Genomic DNA, 21220 nt, shown 5'->3' with positions numbered 1-21220 from the left:
TTCTCTTTCAGTCATAACTTACTCTGATTTTTTTCCCCCTCAAACATAGAGTAATCCTACATTGGTGTGAACCTGCAGTTTCTCAGAAAAGACTGGCTCTAATCCTCTTCTCGTTCAGCTCCTACATACATTGCTCCTTTTTTATGATGTTCTGAAAGTTACTTCCCAAAGTAACAAAAGCCATTGTCTCCATTCTCTGAGGATGGGAGCAAAATATGAGCTAAAAGATTGTCTAGGTTTAGAAGTGATTAATGTAGATTCTTATGATGAAGGAAATGAAAACGAGAAATCTGGATAAATAATCACTGTTTCGACAAAAACAATTTCAACAAAAAATGAGCCTCAGACAGAGAGAACAAACTGATAATGCCAACAGCAAATAAATTATTCTCTGAGTTTTAAAAACAGACCTTGTGATAGCATTTAAAGTTTTGTGGGTTGTTTTGATTCATGAGACTTCTGAGTATAACCAAGAAGAGACACAATTGCCGCCTCACGCTTCCTAGGTACTTAAAATGGAATTTGAGCAGAGAAGGAAAGGTTTCAAATGAATGCAGAAATGCACCAGGAAAAGATGGTTTGATGGAGAATGACATCAGAGTTTTGAAATCTTTTTAAAGACCTGGCCAGCATCCTCCTTGTCACAGTCCCTAGACCAAAGAGTACACATATGCAAACAGGAGCTGTGAATCTCAGAGGGCAACAGACAGCCAGAGGCTAAGCATATTGGGACTCTGAGCAGCACTTCACCTCATTTTTAACTTTAGAATGAGAATATTGAGACCAGCAGATGGTGTCATAGTTGTGTCGCTGAATTCCCATTTGATAAACTGCAGTTCAAGTCCCAGACTCGGTGGCTTAAGACTCACTCTGGGCACATGTACATGCATGTCCAAAATCCCAGAGGGAGAATGGAGGATTACAGATTATGGCATGGCCATCCACCTGGTGTGTGGGGAGGTAGTCTCTCACTTTCTGTCTGTCTGTCTTTGTCTCTCCAACAAGCACATGCACCCTATAGAAAAAAAAAAAAACCTCTCTATAATAAATAAATGAATAGCATAGAATAGAATAGAAAAGAATAAGAATAAGAACGTTTCATAGGAGCTGTCCTCCCTGGAAGGGTCTAATCTGCATGCAGAATTGGTAAGACAACCAGTATCCAGAACTCCTTCCCCATCTCGCCAGTCAAAAAGAGTCAGCTGATACTCCACAGAACCTGATGATTTTTCTAATATTTATTTTAAAGTTTTATATACACAATACCATTAACTCAGCATCACATTACTAACCACAGTGTAACAGACCTCCCTGTGTACTATCTCTAGCCCTGCATATCTACATTTCCACTTGATGTTTCAAACCTATCTACAACTAAACTAGCAATTTTCTCTGCTCACCTCTGTAAGTACCCTGCTGACACTCCTCTCTTTCTCAGGGGCTGATCTCCACCATCTACCCGTTACATATCCACAACATTGGAAATCAGCCTTGACTCCTTTTATTACCAAATCCAAATCACAATATTCCCCCACTTGAATAATAGCAGACTCCTAGTTACTTCCCTTGCAACACTCATATTCCTTCTAATCCACTCTCCACTCTGTAGCCACTCTGTATTAGAGAATCTAGAGATAATAAATCTATTCCTGGCAATAGACTTATTATCAGGAATTGACTGGGCAATTAGGGAAGCTGAAAAGTCCCACTATCTGCCATTTGTAAGCTGGAGACCCCGAAGAGCTGGTGATGGAGTTCCAGCCCAAGTCCAAAACCTAAGAACCAAGGGAGTACCTGGTATACGTTTGAGTCTGAGGATAGAACTGATATCTCAAGTAGCCAGGTAGGAAAAGTTACCTTATACTCAGCTTGTTTTTTTGTTTGTTTTGATTGCAAGAAGGAATCTCACTCACATTAAAGACAATCTGCTTTACTCAGTCTACAGACTTAAATGTTGATCTCAATTTAAAAACACTCTCATAAGACACTCCCAGAGAAACATTAACCCAAAGGCTTAAACAGTGGTGATTCAGTCCAGTTGATACATAAAATCAATCATCACAGTCGTCTTTGCAACACAGAGATCTTTGCCCATATCTTTTTGCCCTTGTACCTACCAGTACTTTGAAAATCCCCTATTTTCTCACTATATTCTGCATGGTCATGCCCCTCTTACCTTCTAACTCTGAATCCTTTTAATTTCTTTCAACTCCCCAAGGAATTTTCCTCCTAAAAATCTTCATATACTCCCACTCTTTAGAACTCTCATTCTTCACAAGGCTAATTTTTTTTTCATCCTTTGCCTGCGTGTAAGCTTTCCCAGACCCCAAATCCTCCTACTACCCAGTCCTAGTTATGGGCTCAGACAATGTCCCGTACTTCTCTATCAAGGACTGCTTACCATCCATAAGCAACTGATACTTAACAGGCTTCATCCTCAATAGAAAGTAAACTGACTGAACAAGAATTAGGAGTGGCTCATTAAGAGTTGTAACCTCAGCATTTTGTATATACCAGGAACTCAATAAATTTTTGTTGCGTTGATTCCGAATGAGTTGATTCCAATCCAAATTTGGCTAGTCTGAGATATAAAACATTTTTCTATGTCCCCTTTGGACTAGTATATTGTTTTTGTCTTTTTTTTTATTTTTGAAGAGATTTTTTGCTATAGGGTACAGTCACTTTTCTAAGAGACAGAGAGAGAGACAGAAAGACAAAAATTGAGAAATAACCCCCCAGGGAGGATGGCCACACCACAATTCCTTCTCCTCCATTCTCCTCTTGGGATTTTAGGCATGCACACACATGCACCTGGTGTGAGGTTTTTTTTTTTTGGGTGGGGAGGTTTTTGCTATAGGGCACGTGCACTCGCCAGACAGACAGAAAGAGACAGAGAGATAGAAAGCGAGAAATCACCCCCCCAGAGGGGATGGCCACGCCACAATCCCTTCTCCTCCAGTTCTCCTCTCAGGATCTTGGGCACACATGCACACGTGCCCAGCGTGAGTTTAAGCCACCGGTTCCGGGACTCGAACCACGGTCGACTACATGGGAGTTCAGCGACATAGCCATTACGCTAACTGCTGGTCCCAACCTGGTGTGAGTTTTAATCTGCCAGGTCTAGGACTCCTACTACAGTCAACTACGTGGGAGTCCAGTGACATAACCATTACACCATCTGCTGGTCCCTCGTATAATGTTTCTAAAAAACTCAACAAATTCTACACTTGGAAAGGGTTGATTAAAAAGAATGTTTTGTGATGGTCAGGCTTGCCTTTTTTTTTTTTGGAAGAGGTTTTTGCTATAGGGTGCGTGTGCTCGCCAGACAGACAGAGAGAGACAGACAGAAAGTGAGAAATCACACCTCAGGGGGGATGGCCACACTGCAATCCCTTCTCCTCCATTTTCCTCTCGGGATCTTGGGAATGCACGCTCACCTGCCCGGCGTGAGTTTAAGCCACTGAGTCCGGGACGCGAACCATGGTCGACTACATGGGAGTCCAGAGACATAGCCATTACGCTAACTGCTGGCCCCAGGCTTGCCTTTTGTAAAGACAAACTTCAAAATGCTTTTGCTCTAGAAGATAGACTATCACTACCTTTCTGAGAGAAATGACCTTCAAGTGAAACTATCCAATCTATGTCTTAAATCTTTAGAGCAGAACCCTAGGATATTCTGTACAGATTTTTTGATTCAGAATTTAAAGATAGATCTGCACAAACTCACCAGCTTCGTTCATAAAACTTAAATACCTATTACACATAGGAGAGACTTGATTTTCAACGTTAGACCTAAAGTAGAACCTATCTACATTCATTCATAAAATTTAAGCACCTGCTGCAGATAGGAGGGACTAAAATTTCAGTGAGACTTAAAAGTTTCTTCTTACTATTTGCAGGTGTTTATTTTATTTTAACCTAATTTTATAATGCAAGTCAAAATTGGTTCCAGTGAGTGTGTTCAAGCCAAAGCAGGCATTTAAAACAGATGACATGGTAGGATAGATTTATAGTGTGTCAACTTTGCTAAGCTCCAACTACACGTCCCAGAATTCCTTTCCTGAGTTCGCAGGGCAGATGAGGTTTGGAAAGTCAACATGAAGTACCAGGCATTCTTGGCAGTCATCTGCTGGGTAACCTTGTTAGTGTGGGGAAGGAGCTAGGACTTTAGCTCTCTAGCTCCCTCTGGATCCTCCTGGAGCTTCTCCAACTCCTGGCAGAGGTATATACTTAATTTCAGGAAGACAGGAAGCAGCTTCATCTCCACCGACTCAGAGACTGAGACGTAGCAAAACATTGTCATCATGGGTTTCTGTTTAACCTGGTGGGTTCTAGCTTTTCCTCACTCTTCCCCAATGAACACCCATCTTTGTGACTGCCTGTCCTGCTGACTTCAGAAACAAAGATAACAGCCTTTTATAGACTATCTAACCAATTCCTCCAACTGTATAAAATCAAATTCCTGGAACCAGCAGATGGTGTAATGGTTATGTTGCTGGACTCCAACATAGTTGACCATAGTTCAAGTCCCAGACCTGGCAGCCTAAAACTCATGCTTGACATTTGCATGCTTGTCCAAAAATTCCCAAGAGGAGAATGGAGGAGAAGGGATTGTGGCATTGCCATCTCCCATGGAGGAGGTGATTTCTCAGTTTCTACCTCTCTGTCTCTCCCATGAGGACTCACGCCCTATAGCAAAAATCTCTTTTTAAAAAATCACATTCCTATAATAAATATATAAATAGTTCACTCAAAGGTTTTGTGCAATTGAGCCCTGACTGATAAACTTCCAGTGAGTGGCCTAGGGAAAGTTGGCAGTTCTTAGGCCAGATAAGGATTCTTGAACAGTTGGCACATCCATAATTTAAAAAGAAAAGAAATTGCTGACCTTCGTAGATGAGGTGATTTAGCAATACGAGGGCAAATTCAAACTTCTTTTGAGGAATCAGAAACCTGGACATCTAGTGCAGCAGTATGGAAATTTAAGTACCCTGAATATCCCACTCACTACAAACAACTACTGGGGAAAATACATTTTAGAAAGAATTTAAATATATTGATGAGTTGGGAATTAGTTGAGATTCACTGTTCAAAAATTAAAACAGGCATGAGGACCCAGCAAAGCCATCTGAGGATTGAAGCTGGTTTCAAGTTTATAAGTTTTTCTAAACTGATGAAATTCAGCTCCAGTTTTCCTGACCTAGTGGGACATAGGATTAAAACAAGTATCAGGGCCCATGTAAGTCGGAATCTAATAGGAGATCTTACAGAAGAAATCAGAACCCCAAAATGCCAAAGCTAAGTGTAAGGGTGAAGTAGAACTCAATCTGCCTAGGCTTTCCCACTGCCAACCCTTCTACCAAAACAAAGACAAAGGAGATTTCTTGTCTTGAACCTCAGTGCTAAATGAAAGGGAAAGAAATTTATATTTATATATAGCCAAGCTTTGGTAAGTTTATATTTCCTGGATGGCCCTAAAAATTTCAAGCAAAGAAATTAGTTTACAGTGGGCCCAAGATGATGTTGGGACGAGTGATTGATAGAAACAAATGTAAATCCTTTCTAAAATCACTTTAAATGCAGCTTTCAGATAGTTTCTGCAGATTAAAATCCAAGACATATAAAATACACTCAGAAACGAGACATATGACCAAGAGAGCAAGCAGGGATACAAAGCAGCCAATTTTGACCCACAAAGGATTAAGATATGGCAAGTAATAAAGGAAGATATAAAATAAGTTTACTGCATATAAAGAAATGAAAAAGTGACCTCAAAAGCTAAAAATTAAAAGAACATATAATAGATTAGAAAATGATCCAATTTCTAGAACTAAAAATATATTCTCAAAAAACAAAATCCCAATTGATATGAGAGAAATGGATGAGAAAAATAACACAAAAATATACTTGAAGGACCATCAGAAAACAAGCAGAATAACAGGAACGCTACAGTCAGAACATCTCACTCAAGTTACAGAATGAAGAGACAGAGAACAGAACAAAAACAATTTTCATAGACATGACACCTAAATATCATCTACAGTGATGGAAGGCATACAAAACCACAAATTTAGAATAAAAAATAAAAACTCAAATAGAGTGAATAAAATGAAATCTACATCGAGACATATCAGAATGACACTGGAGACCATCAAAGAACCAAATAAGTTCTAGAATCGAAGTTAGACTGACAGCTGATGTCTTTATCACAACAATGAGAAGCATAATACAAAGGAATATTTTCAGTTCCTGAGCAAAAAATAACTGTCAATGTAAAGTTGTGCAACCAGATAAAATCCCTTTCATAAATTAAAGATTTACTTCAGGAAAATAAAACTCGGGCATTACCTTAGAAAGCTTTGGGGACCAGCAGTTAGCGTAATGGCTATGTCACTGGACTCCCATGTAGTCGACTACGGTTCAAGTCCCAGACCCAGTGACTTAAACTCATGCTGGGTGCATGTGCTTGCGTGCCCAAGATCTCGAGAGGAGAATAGAGGAGAAGGGATTGTGATGTGGCCATCCCCTCTGGAGAGTGATTTCTCACTTTCTGTTTCTCTGTCTCTCTGTGTCTTTCTGGCAAGCCCATGCGCCTAAAACCCCACAAAAAAAAAAAAAAAAAAAAGAAAAGAAAGCTTTCACTAAAACAATAATCAAGGATTCTCTTGATGTTGTAACAAAATGGAAAGCCTAAGATGATAAGGAATAAGTAAAGAAATTTGTAAAGACATGTATATGTATAAATAAACATTGATTGTATAAACAATCTTGTAGGATTAAAGAACACAGAATCAGGATATATAATGGCACATAAATCAAAAATCATAAATTTGGATGTTTAAATTTAAATAGAAAACTTCTTAAAGACTCAATATTCTTTTTTAATTTTTATTATTTTTATTATTATTATTTGACTAAAGAGAGACAGAGAAAGAGAGAAATTGACAAAGCCAGCCACCAGGTCAGGACTTGAACTGCTGTCGGCCATGTAGGAGTCCAATGCCTTAACTACCATACCATCCGGCAGCCCAGACCACCTACCAGTCTCAATATTCTTAGGATTAACTATCTCCAAAATATTTTTTTGTGAATTTAACACAATCCAAATCTAAATACAAATGCACTTTTTTTTTGAAGAAACTGACAATTTCAAGATTTATATGGAAAAGGGACTAGCAGTTAGCGTAATGACTATGTCGCTGGACTCCCATGTAGTCAACTGCGGTTCGTGTCCCAGAATCGGTGGCTTAACACTCACGCTGGGCACATGTGCGTGCGTGCCCAAGATCCTGAGAGGAGAACGGAGGAGAAGGGATTGCAGCATGGCCTTCCCCCCTCCCCCAGGGGGGTGATTTTTCGCCTTCTGTCTCTCTGTCTCTGTCTGTCTGGCGAGCGCACGCACCCTTGAGAGGTTTAAGAAACCTCTCAAGAAGAAAAAAAAGATTTATATGGAAAAGGAAAGGATCTAGAATTTCCAATTCAATCTGTTTTCCTTTCACAAAAATTAAGAAACTCACACTACTTGAGTTTAAAACTTATTATAATAATCAAGACAACCAGGCTGGGAAAGTAGGTAAATGGAATTGAGAACTCAGAAATAGATCTTACACATAGAGGTTAGTTGATTTTAATCAAAAGTACCAGAGCTGTTCATTCACATTTTCTCTAGATGGTGTTAAAACCAAAAGTACCAGAGCTGTTCATTCACATTTTCAGTAAATGGTGTTAAAAAACTAGCCAAACCTCAACATTAAAAACAAACCCTCAACGTTATAAAAAACGTTATAAAAATGATGGAAGATTTACTGCTGAGTGAAGCAAGCCAAGCTATGAAGGAGAGACATTGTATGTCCCCACTTAATTTATACCAAGTGTCCACACTCTATGACTGCAACTGATTGACTAAAGGATACAAAAACACAGTAAATGGATATAAATACCAGATATAGTGTGTGTGAAAGAGTAGAGTCTTAGGAAGGACATTTAGAAGAAAAATAGAGAGGCAAAGCATTAATGGAACAAAGAAATGTCATATTATATGTTGAAGATAATTTTGTTTTATCAACTGGACTAGAGAGAAATGTTCACATGTTGAAATATTCACTTTGTAAGCTAAATAATGTGATTGAAAGTATAAGAAAAAATGAAATTTAAAAAAACTTAATCCCAGATGGGTCCTAGCCATGATAGTGCACAGACAGTGCTACAGTTTAAGAGGCTGGAAATGACATGGTGTGGGGCCTGGATTTGGTTCCAACCCAACCCAAACACACTGTAGTTGGATGAACCTATAATCCTAGCTAATTGGGAGGGCAGAGCAGGAGAATTGTAACTCGGAGAGATCCTTTCAGAAATATCTATCTGCACCTCTCTCTCTCTTCCCCACCCCCCCCAATTAAAAAAAAAGGCATTAATTCAAGATGAATCATAAATTTAACATGAAAGCTAAAACAATGAAGCTTCTAGGAAAAAACATGAGAGATATATTTGTGACTGTGGGATAGCAATGGTTTATTAGAGAAGACACAGAAGTAGTAAGTATAAAATATATTGACAAGGGGGAACCAGCGGTTAGCGTAATGGCTATGTCGCTGGACTCCCACATAGTCGACCGCGGTTTGCGTCCTGGACCCGGTGGCTTAAAACTCAAACCGGGCGCGTGTGCGTGCGTGCCCAAGAACCCGGGAGGAGAATGGAGGAGAAGGGATTGCGGTGTGACCATCCCCCCTGGGGGGTGATTTCTCGCTTTCTGTCTCTCTGTCTCTCTCTGTCAGTCTGGCGAGCGCACGCGCCCTATAGTGAAAAAAAAAAAAACCTCTCAAAAAAAAAAAAAAAAAAACTATGCCGGGCGCGTGTGCGTGCGTGCCCAAGATCCCTAGAGGAGAATGGAGGAGAAGGGATTGTGGCGTGACCATCCCCTCTGGGGGGTGATTTCTCACTTTCTGTCTCTCTGTCTCTCTCTGTCTGTCTGGCGAGCGCACGTGCCCTATAGCAAAAAATCCTCTCCAAAGAAAAAAAAATATATTGACAAGTAACCAGCAGGTGGTATGGTGGTTTAGGTGCTGGATTTCCACATGGCTGACCACAGTTTGAGCCCTGGACCCAGTGACTTGAAAAATCACACCAAGCATGTGTGTATGTGTGCCTAAAATCCTAAGAGAAGAATGGAGAAGGGATTGAGATGTGACCATCCCCCATGGTGGGTGATTTCTCACTTTCGCTCTCTCTGTCTCTCTCTCTCATTTTCTGTCCAGCAAGTTCACATGCCCTGTACCAAACTAAAAAAAATAAAAATAAAAGTCATCCAAAATAAAATTAATACAACAAGAGTCACATAACCATATAGATTAGTTGACACTAAAAAGTATGGGAAAATGTATCCATAAAAAATACTAACAGAGTGGGAACAACTGTACTAATAGGCAAATACATTTCAAGGCAAAAATCATTGTAAGAAATAGAGATAATCACCATGTGCTGATAAAAAAAGAAGATAAGGAAGATAGAACCATTATAAGCTAGTATATATCCAATAATACATCTCATGGATGTAAAAAGCTTGAACAGAAGTATTAAATATCTAGAGTTAATAAAACATTTGGAGGACGTGATACCAACAATTACAGAACACATTCTTTTCAGACAGGCATGGACTACATATAAAGATTGATGTATATTGGGCCAAAAAGCTAATCTCAATTTTTAAATAATTGATTTTACATAGAAAACATTCTCTATTATAAGCTTGTCAGTTCAAAAACAATGAAGAAAATATATCCTATAAACATCTAGAAATCTGTACTAGGAAATCTTGTATATTTAGAAATTAAAAAATACCCTTCTATAGAATTTACAGGCCACTGGAGAATTCTTACCAAAATTAGAAAATACTTACACTTATATTATAAATAATCCTTTGAATTGTGATCAAAGAAAAATGCACACCCTTAAGTGCATATATTAAAATTAGGAAAGGCAAAAATTAACAAGGCAACACATTTTAGAACTTAAAACAACTGCAAAATTATTCCAGTTTATCTAGAACAAAGAGACAAGGAAAATTTAAGACATAGAAATAAACATAAAATAGATAAAACTGACCAAAAGCTACCTATTTGAAAAGGCTACTAAAATAAACCTCTGACAGCACTGTTCAAGAGAAAAAGATGGTATGAATAAAAATATTTGGAACAAAAAAAGGCATAACTACAAATACACATGGCATTTTAAAAAAGATATTATGAAAAACTTTACCAATAAATTAAACCTTTATATGAAATGAAAAAATACCAAGATAAAAGATAACATAAAAAGAAAAAACCAACCTGAGAAGAAATATAAAACCTGTATGATATTCTAGTTGTTTTTTTTAATGGAAAGATGTCCTTCTATATCCAGAAAGTTTATCAGGGAATTAAATACCCAAGAGATGAAGTATTCTGATCTTTTATTAATGATTCCCAATTTTAGAAAAGTGATAGACCTAACAAAGACATAATAGGAGAGAAAAATTATAGAAAGGATGCTTACTTTTTTTTTTTTTGGAGAGGTTTTCGCTATAGGGCACGTGCGCTCGCCAGACAGAAAGACAGACAGAGACATAGAGACAGAAAGCGAGAAATCACCCCCCAGGGGGGATGGCCATGCCGCAATCCCTTCTCCATTCTCCTCTTGGGATCTCGGGCATGCACGCACACGCGCCCGGCGTGAGTTTTAAGCCATCGGGTCCAGGATGTGAACCGCGGTCGACTACGAGGGAGTCCAGTGACATAGCCATTACGCTAACTTCTGGTTCCCAAGGATGCTTACTTATGAACAGATGGCAAAAATCCTAAAAAGTATAAACAAGTAGCTTCAGAAATATATAATAAAGATGATGCATAATGACAAAGTTGAGTTAATGTCAAAAACAGACATGGATTATCACAAAATTAACATAGTTTTCACATAATTTTTGCATTAATATATGAAAGAGCAATGTATTATCTCAATAAATAGGTAATGTTACATATTGTAAAAAATATAGTGATATTTGATACAATTTGCATTAATTAATGATAGAAGCTCTTAGCAAAATAAGATAGATGGGAACTCCCTTAACTTAATAAAAGGTATAGAGAGGAAACCTATAACAAAAACCTACTAAACTGTAAATTGTTAAAAGTTTTCCCTATGGTAAGAAAGAGGCACAATTTCCATTTCCTTACACCTTTATAATTGTACCAAATCCTAGCACATCTTTGGGAGCTATCCCCACCATAGCAGCAGGAAAAGCTTACTCAAATGAGATACAGAAAGTACAAGTCCTAAAAGAATAAGATCATACATTTGTCTACATTATGATGTAAGACTTCTGTTTATTCAAAAATGCTAAAAATAGAGTCAAAAGACCAACTACAAACTGAAATAAAAAACTGTCAACACCTAGAATTGCTAAACATTTTCAGAGTTTATAAACTATTCCACAAATCACACATAAAAAATTAAAAACAAAACAATAAAGATAAACAAAAATTTTGACTGAAAAAGACCTCAAATGACTTACAAATGAGAAGATGCCTAATTCCATTAATAATTAGGAACAGGCAATTTAATTTTTCTTTTGAGAGAGAATTTTTCTGTAGGGCTCCATGTGCTCACTGGAAAGACAGAGACAGAAAGTGAGAAATCACCTCCCAGAGGGATGGCCATACCTTAATCCCTTCTCCTCCATCTCCTCTGAGGATTTTGGGCACACAAGCACATGTGCCCAGCATGAGTTTCAATTCACTGGGTCTGGGTTTCAGACTGTGGTCAACTGTGTAGTCTAACACCTTAACCACTATGCCACCTGCTGGCCCTGGGAACAGGTGATTTTTAAAGGCAGTGGCATCCCATTTCACACCCATTTCATACTTAAAAATATCAAATGTTAACAAGTTGTTGAAACTGGAGCTCTCTACTAGGAGGGAAATCAATTGGAGCAATCACTTTGGGAAACAATGTGGCATTCTCTAATAAAGCTGTAGCTACGCATACACTAGGAGTAGCAGTGCCACATCTCCCTTATATGCCCCAAAGAGACTCATATCTATGCACCAAGAGCCACACACAGTAATGTTCATAGATACACTATTTGTAGAAACAATAACTGGAATCAACCCAAATGTCCAGTGCAATGGATATATAAATCTTGGTATAAGATAACACATACACCAAGCTAGATATGTACTCGCTTTAATTAATTCATGAGTTTTGAGAAATCCATTAAGTGGGAAAGGAATCACTAAGAAAATACCTAAGTAAAATTATTCTGCATGTAGAATTAAAAAACATGCAATAGTAAACAATACATTAAAAAGGCAAGCGTAGTAATGTCGCAAAGACACAAAAGAAAAGAATAAATACAAAATTTTTATTAGTAGGTACTCCTGGGGAAGGAAAGAAATGAATGAGACAAGGACGAAGAGCTGAGGATACTTTAAAGGAAAGAATCTTTTTCTTAAAAAGGATATTGAGTACAGTACTATGGAATACTACTATTCACTTTGGACTACTACTCAGTCCTTAAAAAAAAAAAAAAAAAAAAAAAAGAGACCCTGGCATTTGATAGAAAGTGAATGAGCATGGAAAGCTAAGTGAAGTAAGCCAGTCTATGAAAGAGAAACATTGTATGTCCCCACTTAATATATACCAAATGTCTGCATTCTATGGCACAAACTGAAAGATTGGAAGATTTAAAAGCATAGAGAACAATTCTGAATACCAGACAGTGTGGAAGCAGTGTGGAAAATGGGAAAGGGTGAGAGGAAGGGAGACAAGGGAAAAGAAGCAAAACATTTAAGGGACACAAAAAATAGAAAATTATTTGTTGATGATAACTTGTATGATGGTATCTTTAACTGAACTAGTATACAGTGTACTTATGCTAGAAAAAGTCATTTTGCAAGCTGTAATGATAGGGTTTTTTTATTTAAGTCCATTGTATCATCATCATTTATACTATATATTTTTATAAATATTCTTTTATAGGTATTTCTGAAATATAGTGATTCAGAGTTAAATTTAAAATTCTTTAAGAAAAAGACATCACTGGGACAAGCAGTTGACATGATGGCTATGTCGCTGGACTCCCATGTAGTCAACCGCAGTTCTCCTGGACCCAATGGCTTAAACTCAAGCCGGGCACATGTGCATGCATGCCCAAGATCCCGAGAGGAGAAGGGATTACAGCATGGCCATTCCCCCGGGGGGAGAGGGGGTGATTTCTCGCTTTCTGTCTCTCTGTCTCTCTCCGTCTGTCTGGCGAGAGCATGCATCCTATAGCAAAAACCTCTAAAAAATAAGTAAATAAAAATTAAAAAGACATCAGAATCCCAGGCAATAATGGACCAGATTAGAATAGCAGCTGCCCCCTGAAGTCAGCATGTCCATTACCTTCACATTTAGGCCATTGTCTCTTGCCATAGATCATTGTGCTGGGACTGCTTTACTTATGACTTTTTTACAGGTCACTTATTGACATTTTGTATTTGGTCTTTGTGGGCACCTGAGTTTATAACCCTTTCACTAGAGCAATGCTTCTCAAAGTGTGGTCCCTGAACTAACAGCATGACCATCTCCTGGCAACTTACTACAAATGCAAATATTTGACCCACCCTACACTTGCTGAATTAGACACTCCTCTCCTTGCTTTCACCAGCTCCCAGGGGAGATTCTAATGCTTGCATGTGAGGACAATTCTAAAAAACATGGCTGAACCCCTGGACCTCCCTTCTGGGGCTTTCCTTCTTTCTTCACTGAGGCTATTCATCCCAATTGATAATAGCGTTTGTTTCTAAAAGTCGATAAGGTCCTCATTACCACCTGTTGGGGGAAACCTTCTTCCAGTTCTCCTTGCTCCATGCCATCTAGGCAATTGTGTTGTGGTTTCTAATCTATGGTCAGAAATTGAAGGACATCACTTCAGGAGTGTTTTGTCTGCTCTCTGAAGTTCCCACAGGGCTCTTCCAGGAGCTTTTTCTCAGAGAAAAGAGTAGCCTGTGAACAAATGGTATTTAGTCCCCTGAACATCAAAGAACATTAAGATGAGCTGGGAAGGGAACCAGCAGTTAGCGTAATGGCTATGTCGCTGGACTCCCACGTAGTCGACCACGGTTCGCGTCCTAGACCTGGTGGCTTAAAACTCACGCAGTTTCCTTTCTCAGCTACTGGTTCTTCCATTGCTAAGGGGAGGGGGAAGGCAGAAGTCATTTCCAAGTCCACTTCTCTGGCTATAGAGCCCTCCTCTTGACCTTAGAGTCGGTAGGCAGTGGACAAGTGTAAAGTGGGTTCTGATGCCTGTCTGAAATGTCAGCGCTACATCTGATCATTTTCCAGCTCCATACTTTGTTTTTCCATTTCAAGCTATTTCTTTTCCCTCCAACATTCATTTTGAATGTTATGTGCCAGGTATGCTCAACATGTCTTGAATTGGGAATTACTGATGTAGGCTGTTCAAGTCAATTATGAAAAATACTGTGTTCTATGAAATTTGCATCATTCAGACATATCACCTTACTCTTATTTACATAGACTAATTTTGAAAATAAAAACACTAATTCCAGAGAAAAAAAGAGATGGCATTTAATTACAGAGAACAGAGTGAAAATATAATCGATCAGAGAAAAAGTACAGTGTTTCTGGAAGTGATATGGTACAATAAACAACATACTGGCTTTGGTGTCTACTAAATTAGGTTCAAATCTTGGATCTGCCATTTTACTAGAAGTATAACCCAAGCAAGTCTCTTACCTTTAGTTTTTTCATTTGTTCAATCAGGACTACAAAAACACCAGACTGGCAGGGGTTTTGGGATTAAATGAAAGTCCTTTGCACAGTATCATTACCTAGTAGGTCCTCCATAAAACAGCTTATGTTTACAGTAAGAAATAAGATCAATAAAAGAGGTTCAGACCAAATTGTAAATGGCCGAATGAATGCAGGCATTCAGATTTTTTCCAAGGAACTGGTGAAGGTTTTAATAAGACAGATGACATGTCTGTTCAAAACTTACTTTGGGAAGACTTATTTTTGTGTGAAGCATATTGTGAAAAAGGAAATATTAGAAACAAAGCTTGAGAGGCAGTTACAATGGCCCAGGTTAGAGATGCCCTGGCATACTGAGAAGGGAGATGTTGAGTTAAAAGCTAAGGTAACTGAGAAAATAAAAGAAAGAGAGCAAGAGAAAAGATGACATGAGACTCACCTGGGGAATGTGGAGGCTGGCAGAGTTTTTGATAAGAGTTGAGCAGGTATATTATAAAATCAAAAACTCATGCCATAAGGAGGAAGAGATCAATGTTAGTGGAAATAAGCTAGAAAACGTGTGATAAACTGTGTGAGTCAACTACATTGTATAGGAGAGAACCAGGTAAAGAGAAAATGACACAAAGACATCTTCATATTTCAAAAGTGAGAGGGGTCAAGAGGGCAGAGGATCTCAACTGAGTTGGATTAAGATCCTTGGCAAGGATGCAGCACAGGGATGTCGCTCTCTGTTGCCCTGGTAACAAGGCTCCCTCCTTTCTGCACTGACATTATGGTGAGAGAAACCATATGCAAATGAAGTAAGCCATAATAAAAGGCAGAGCCATGCCTGGATCAGCACAATCCTGGTGAAGGTCTTATGACGAGAAGAAGGTAGGGATAGGGGCATTTTTGCCACACACAAAGGGAGGAGGTCAGAAAAGAAGGAATGAGTTGAAGAGAAACTCAATCCAACCCTTTTGTAGGCATCATGGGCCCTATTTTCTTCTCTTTCAGACTCAATTTGAGTCATTGTAGGGGAAAACCATCAATGGAGGAAGCTGCTGCTTTGGAGGACCCAGACCTGAAAAGTGTGGGGAAGCACTCACCATCTGTGTGTTGTGGCTGAAGGCAGCTTGGTGCGGGCATTCCACTCATCAGCTTGCTCTTCTGCCCCTGAGTAGGCCCAAGAGGGTTTGCCCTACCCAGAGGCATGTTGCAAACACTACTGGGTGTCTGCAGTGGGCAGAGAGGATGATGTTCTATTTTAAATGTTCAAGGTGTCCAAAAGTTTGAAACATAGAAAACTCAGAAAATTGATACCAACCAGGGCAGTTTGAAACTCACTGTTAAGGGCCCTTCTTCCTAAGTTGAGATATTTCTCTATAACAGAGAAGAGGATCTTTATGCATTCCTACCAGGTCATACTATTAAAATACTTAGAGGATGGTTGAATTTTAGTTAAGCATGTTTTTTTCTCATTGAGCCACTTGGGCAAAAAAGTTTCCAAGTAATATTCATTCTGTGTTGCCATCATAATAGAGCATGGCCATTTTTCTATTTTATAGATTATATACAATAAAATTTCTTGTGAGCTCTCACAAGTACAGAGGCATGTAGGTACCATTGCAGTGAAGATACAGAAGTGCTGTCCCCCAAACATTCCCATTTTATGCTGTCCCTTGGCCCTTAAACCAGCTCTCTCACCCCATCCTCAGCAACCACTGATCACAACTCACTGTATGATTTAATGATAAACAACAATAGTAACAGCAGTAGTAGATATTTAATATGTATTTGCATTTCTAATGTGTCAGGTACTATTTGAAGTCCTTTATAGGTGAATAAACTAAGGCTTTGAGAAACTTTATAAAGAAAAGGAAAGAGCAAGAAAAGAAAGAAAGACTTGCCTATGGCTTGATTCCAACCACATCTGACTCCTAGATCTATTATATTTTCATAGCTTCTATCTGAATCTAAATTTATGGAAAATACAGAAAGTAGGACAATATGGAAGAAACACCTACCAATTTCAGGAAGATGTTTAGACCTGGAGCTACGTTACTCTAAAACAGAAACAGAAAGAAAGAAAAAAAATGGGGGTGGGAGAGTTTATATAAGAGTATGACTTAATTACACCAATGAAGCAATAATTCAGTGGGGAATGGATAAATTGAAATCAAGACCCTAGAACACCCTCTTTATGACCTTTATGAAATGCAGTGAAAATAAAGCCTAAACCTATTTTGTTCTCTCAAGACCAGGTTTATGAAACAAAAATAAGAAAGATTTTCCAGTCTTATCATTAAATGCTGTTTCAATGCTGTGAGCAGCAATTTCCTTTTAATTTTACTAAAAAGAAAATGGTATCTTTAATCATGATCTTGTATATATTTCAGATTGGAGTCCCCAACCCGTTCTCTGGTGATGGAGGCCCCAAAAGGAGTAGAAATCAATGCAGAAGCAGGCAATATGGAAGCTACCTGCAGAACAGAGCTGAGATTGGAGTCCAAAGACGGAGAGGTAAGGGGTGCAAAGAAGTCCAAACAGATACGGCGCCGCAAACCAACCTTTCCCAAAGCTGGTTTGCCATAGAGGTTGATCCTACTCTGCATCAACCAAAGGAGCCAATCCTAAGGTTTTCTTTTCTAGAAAAAATAATTAAACATCACAAGTGCAAGCCAAACCCAGATTCCGTAAAAGCTGATTTGATATTCGTAAAGTGCTGAGAGAATGGCAGGTATTGCAAGTATAGAATTGCATGACTATAAAAATGAATGCTATTTCCAAATTGTCTCTTGTACGTATTAGCCAGAATCATTAAGCCATATTTCACATACATCTGCCTAAACAGGAACATAACTGACTTGTTATTTTTGTATTATTTTAACATTGTATGTTTCTGTTCGCATTGAGAATGGAGAGTCAGATCCAACAGCTATCCCAATCTGGAGAAAGTCAAAACTTAAAAAACAATTTTTTTAAATGGTAAAGAAGGCCAGCCCATGGCCTGCTGATTAAAATAGCTGAATCTCACAAGGTCAACCACACAGTTCAAATCTAAGCCTACATCAACATAAGGCTTCCAACCTTGCAGGACACTTCTGTTACTGGTGCACCACAGAAACTGGGCCAATAAGCCAAAACTCAACAGGGTAACACTAAGTAAACAACAGGAGGATGAAGAACTGCAAATACTAATTTCCTTATCCCAATACAATCAGTGAACAAAAGTGGAACTCATGTTTTTTTCAAATAAGCTAAAAAGTACCCCCCCTCAATATGATTTGACTTTTTCTTTAATGCCTTCAATGTGTTCATAAGGGAAATTTTGCATTTACGAATAAAAATGAGAGAAGACAACTTGGATTTGTTGTTGTTTTAAAGAAAAACTAATTCACCTTTCTATCCACTTAGAGGTTATCAGTCTCCACATGCCTCTATATATCTACTCTGTAGATGTAAAAGCCCACCTTTTGATTGGTTTGGCATTTGCTATTTTGTTTTGAAAGAGTACGTAAAATAGAGCATTAGATTATCGCAAGTGCCTCTTTGAACAGTCACAAACTGCCAACCACACTCATATAAAAATAGTGACTACCTCACATATGCAGTTTATAGCTATCAGAATTTGAACTCTGCAAGAATCAGTTGTAATCATAAATCTAATGGCATCTTCTATCACTGCTTATTTTTATAGGCATGTATTTCTCAAAATATATTCTATAGAACATTAGCTCTGTAAGTTGTTAGCAAAAGAAAAAATAAAAGCTCACTAGTCATGTAGAACTTGAAAAGCACTGCATACTCTGTTCTCTTCTTAAAGATTCATCTTGTACACAGACATATGCAGGTAGGATCTGAGAATTCTCGACATAAAGAAAATTGTTAAATGTAGCATTTCTATCATTGTCTGGTTCTAGGATTCTACACAATATATTTCTGCAAAATGTTGATGTAGCTCAATGCAGCATAATTTTGTTAGGATATAAGCTTCTGTAAGGGCAGGAACTATGGACTGTCTGGCCTGTTCATTTCTAGATCTCTGGTCCCAAGAACACTCACACAGTAGATGCTCATGAGATTTAAGTTGAGTTGAATATTCATCTTCTGTTTCTAAATGTCAAGAGAATGGACAAGAGCCTCTGACTGATTCTTTCCTTCCTATCCACTCTCTTTAGATTAAGTTAGATGCTGCGAAAATCAAACTACCTAGATTGCCTCATGGATCCTACACGCCTACAGGAACGAGGCAGAAGGTCTTCGAGATCTGCGTCTGCGCCAATGGAAGATTATTCCTGTCACAGGCAGGAACTGGTTCCACTTGTCAGATAAACACAAGTGTCTGCCTTTGAAAGACTATCCATAGTGGACTTTGTTGGTAGCATAAAAGCCTTTTTGGCTTTAGACACTGGCTGCCAGCTATTTTTACTAGAACACGGAAAGCCTATCAAAGACCTTTTGTGTGTGTGTGTATGTGTGTACGCGTGGGTGGGTGTGTAAGTGTGTTTGTGTGTATGGGTGGATATAAATATATATAAATATATATAAATAAATATATATATATCCTCTTAATAAAATGAGGTTTCAGTACAAAAGGAACCATGGGTGACCCTGTGATATCCACTATCATTTTCCATCCCATCTCCACCACCGACATGACAAAACTAAACACTAATTCCACACCAACATTCCCCAAGCCCTTGCGATTCATACAGCATATTGGACTCTTAGAAAATACTCATCTACATATTTGAGTAACAGTGTATCTTCTCCTTTAATGTCATTATGAGGCAGTGATGGCGGGAATCTCCAAACCATGCTCAAATGCTAAGAACCTTGTATTGAAATTAGACCTTTGGTTTACTTTTTCAGCTTTAGTAAGGCTGACCAACTTCAATTTGGGAATAGAGCAACACCATAGAAGTCAGCCATAGAAACTCAAAATGGCTGCCCTACCTTTGCACAGGGGCTTTGCATGAGGAGGATGGATTTTAGCAAATATTGAACTGCTCACCCTCTTTCTACTATCTTACTTCCTTCAAAGTCACGTATCCTCCTGCAGTCAAAATAGGAGCTGTAAATCGGCACAAAATGGGATAACAGCTGTTCCTCAGTCAGCTGGAAGCTACTCAGTAGCCTGACAGGCAAAGAATAAATAGGCGCTATGTCTCTGTTCAAAGGAAAAATGTCTCAAAAGCTGTTATAAGTCACTTCTGACTTTATCTGAAAGACTTCCACCCAAAACATCAGGTCATTCAAAATCTTTAAGAGTGGAACTCCTACTCTAAAAGAAGCCATTTTGAGATAAAATCTAAACAATAGTAGCATAGGAACCTACTTATTTTCTATATGTTCCTTGCTATTGATAGGTAATTTAGAGACATGCCTTTATTTTTAAAAGTATACATAAACTCTCTGGATCTGATCTTCTTATAAATATTTTTTATACCTAGACTTTTTATATCTGTAAATCCACTGCAATGTTTTATCCAAGAATCACAGAGCTAAAATACTACATGCCATAAAAATTGTGCACAGAAAGTTAATATAAACTAAGTCAAGAGTCATTTTAGAATCACTGTGTACCCGAGGGCCCAGCTGTACTCCCCTAACCCCATATGTGAAAGCAATCCTCTAATTCCTGCCATCAGCTACTCTCATCACTCCACCTTCATCATCATGCTCCAGGGTCACCCTGGCCAGCTCTTGTGCTGGGACAGGGGATTACACCATCTCTGTTCAAAGAGGGGGAAATGTGCCTATGCCTTAAGTCAATGCACTCAGCAAGGAGAAGCACATCCTATTTATCTTGTTACCTGTAGTTTATTTTGGGTACTTCGGAGGGGAATGCTTAGTTATGACTGGGTATCTTAAACGCTGGTAGACAAACCAAATGGTTGACATATGGGACTCTAAGGAGCCCAAAATGAAGATGTAACTGGCTTAGACAGTACTCGATGCCATTTGGTAAGCAGCGGCCCCACAATCCTAATGAAGTTGTATTTGTAGGCCTGAATGGTGTTTGTTTTTGTTTGTTTGTTTTTTTCCTCAACAAGGTTCTAATTTTTGTTACTTCATACATGGGGGGGAAGGTCTGTAATAGATGATTAAGAGATTTGGTATTTTTGAGATGGTATGTTAGCATCAGAGTGAGGTTTGCACATATGGCATATAAAAGCAAGCTATGTGTTGCTTAGTTACCTAGAAAGGACCAGGGTGGGAAGATGGTCCTAACCTAACCAGTGACATTGCTGACTTTCAGACCCCAGTGAGAATGATCCAGTCACTCTCGCTCAATATCCTGTGCAAAAGAATTGGCTTGCTCAATCTTAGGGCAAGGTTTAGTTTATAGAGCTATGAACTGAAAAGGAAAACCATCAAACACATCAGAATAGTCTGAATCAGTATTGCTAATATCCTGTAAAATCATGCTGCCAGAATCTGCATGTTC

At 38.5% G+C, this 21220-nt stretch overlaps 1 protein-coding gene across 2 annotated transcripts in view; it reads left to right on the top strand.

The window, feature by feature from the left end:
* Positions 1-20858, top strand: part of SGCD (sarcoglycan delta) — a 442307-nt gene extending 421449 nt beyond the window's left edge. For both annotated transcript variants that reach the window (XM_006165094.2, XM_006165095.3), the window contains exons 7-8: positions 17166-17289; positions 18948-20858. In XM_006165094.2, the coding sequence (XP_006165156.1) occupies positions 17166-17289; positions 18948-19121 (298 nt within the window). In that variant the 3' untranslated portion in view covers positions 19122-20858. The remainder of the gene's footprint in view (positions 1-17165; positions 17290-18947) is intronic.
* The last annotated feature ends 362 nt before the right edge of the window (positions 20859-21220 follow it).

This window comes from Tupaia chinensis, unplaced genomic scaffold (assembly GCF_000334495.1).
Source record: "Tupaia chinensis unplaced genomic scaffold, TupChi_1.0 Scaffold143796_1, whole genome shotgun sequence".
Classification (NCBI taxonomy): domain Eukaryota; kingdom Metazoa; phylum Chordata; class Mammalia; order Scandentia; family Tupaiidae; genus Tupaia; species Tupaia belangeri.
The sequence above is the reverse complement of the archived record's forward strand: the minus strand, read 5'-3'. Positions and strand labels throughout refer to the sequence as shown.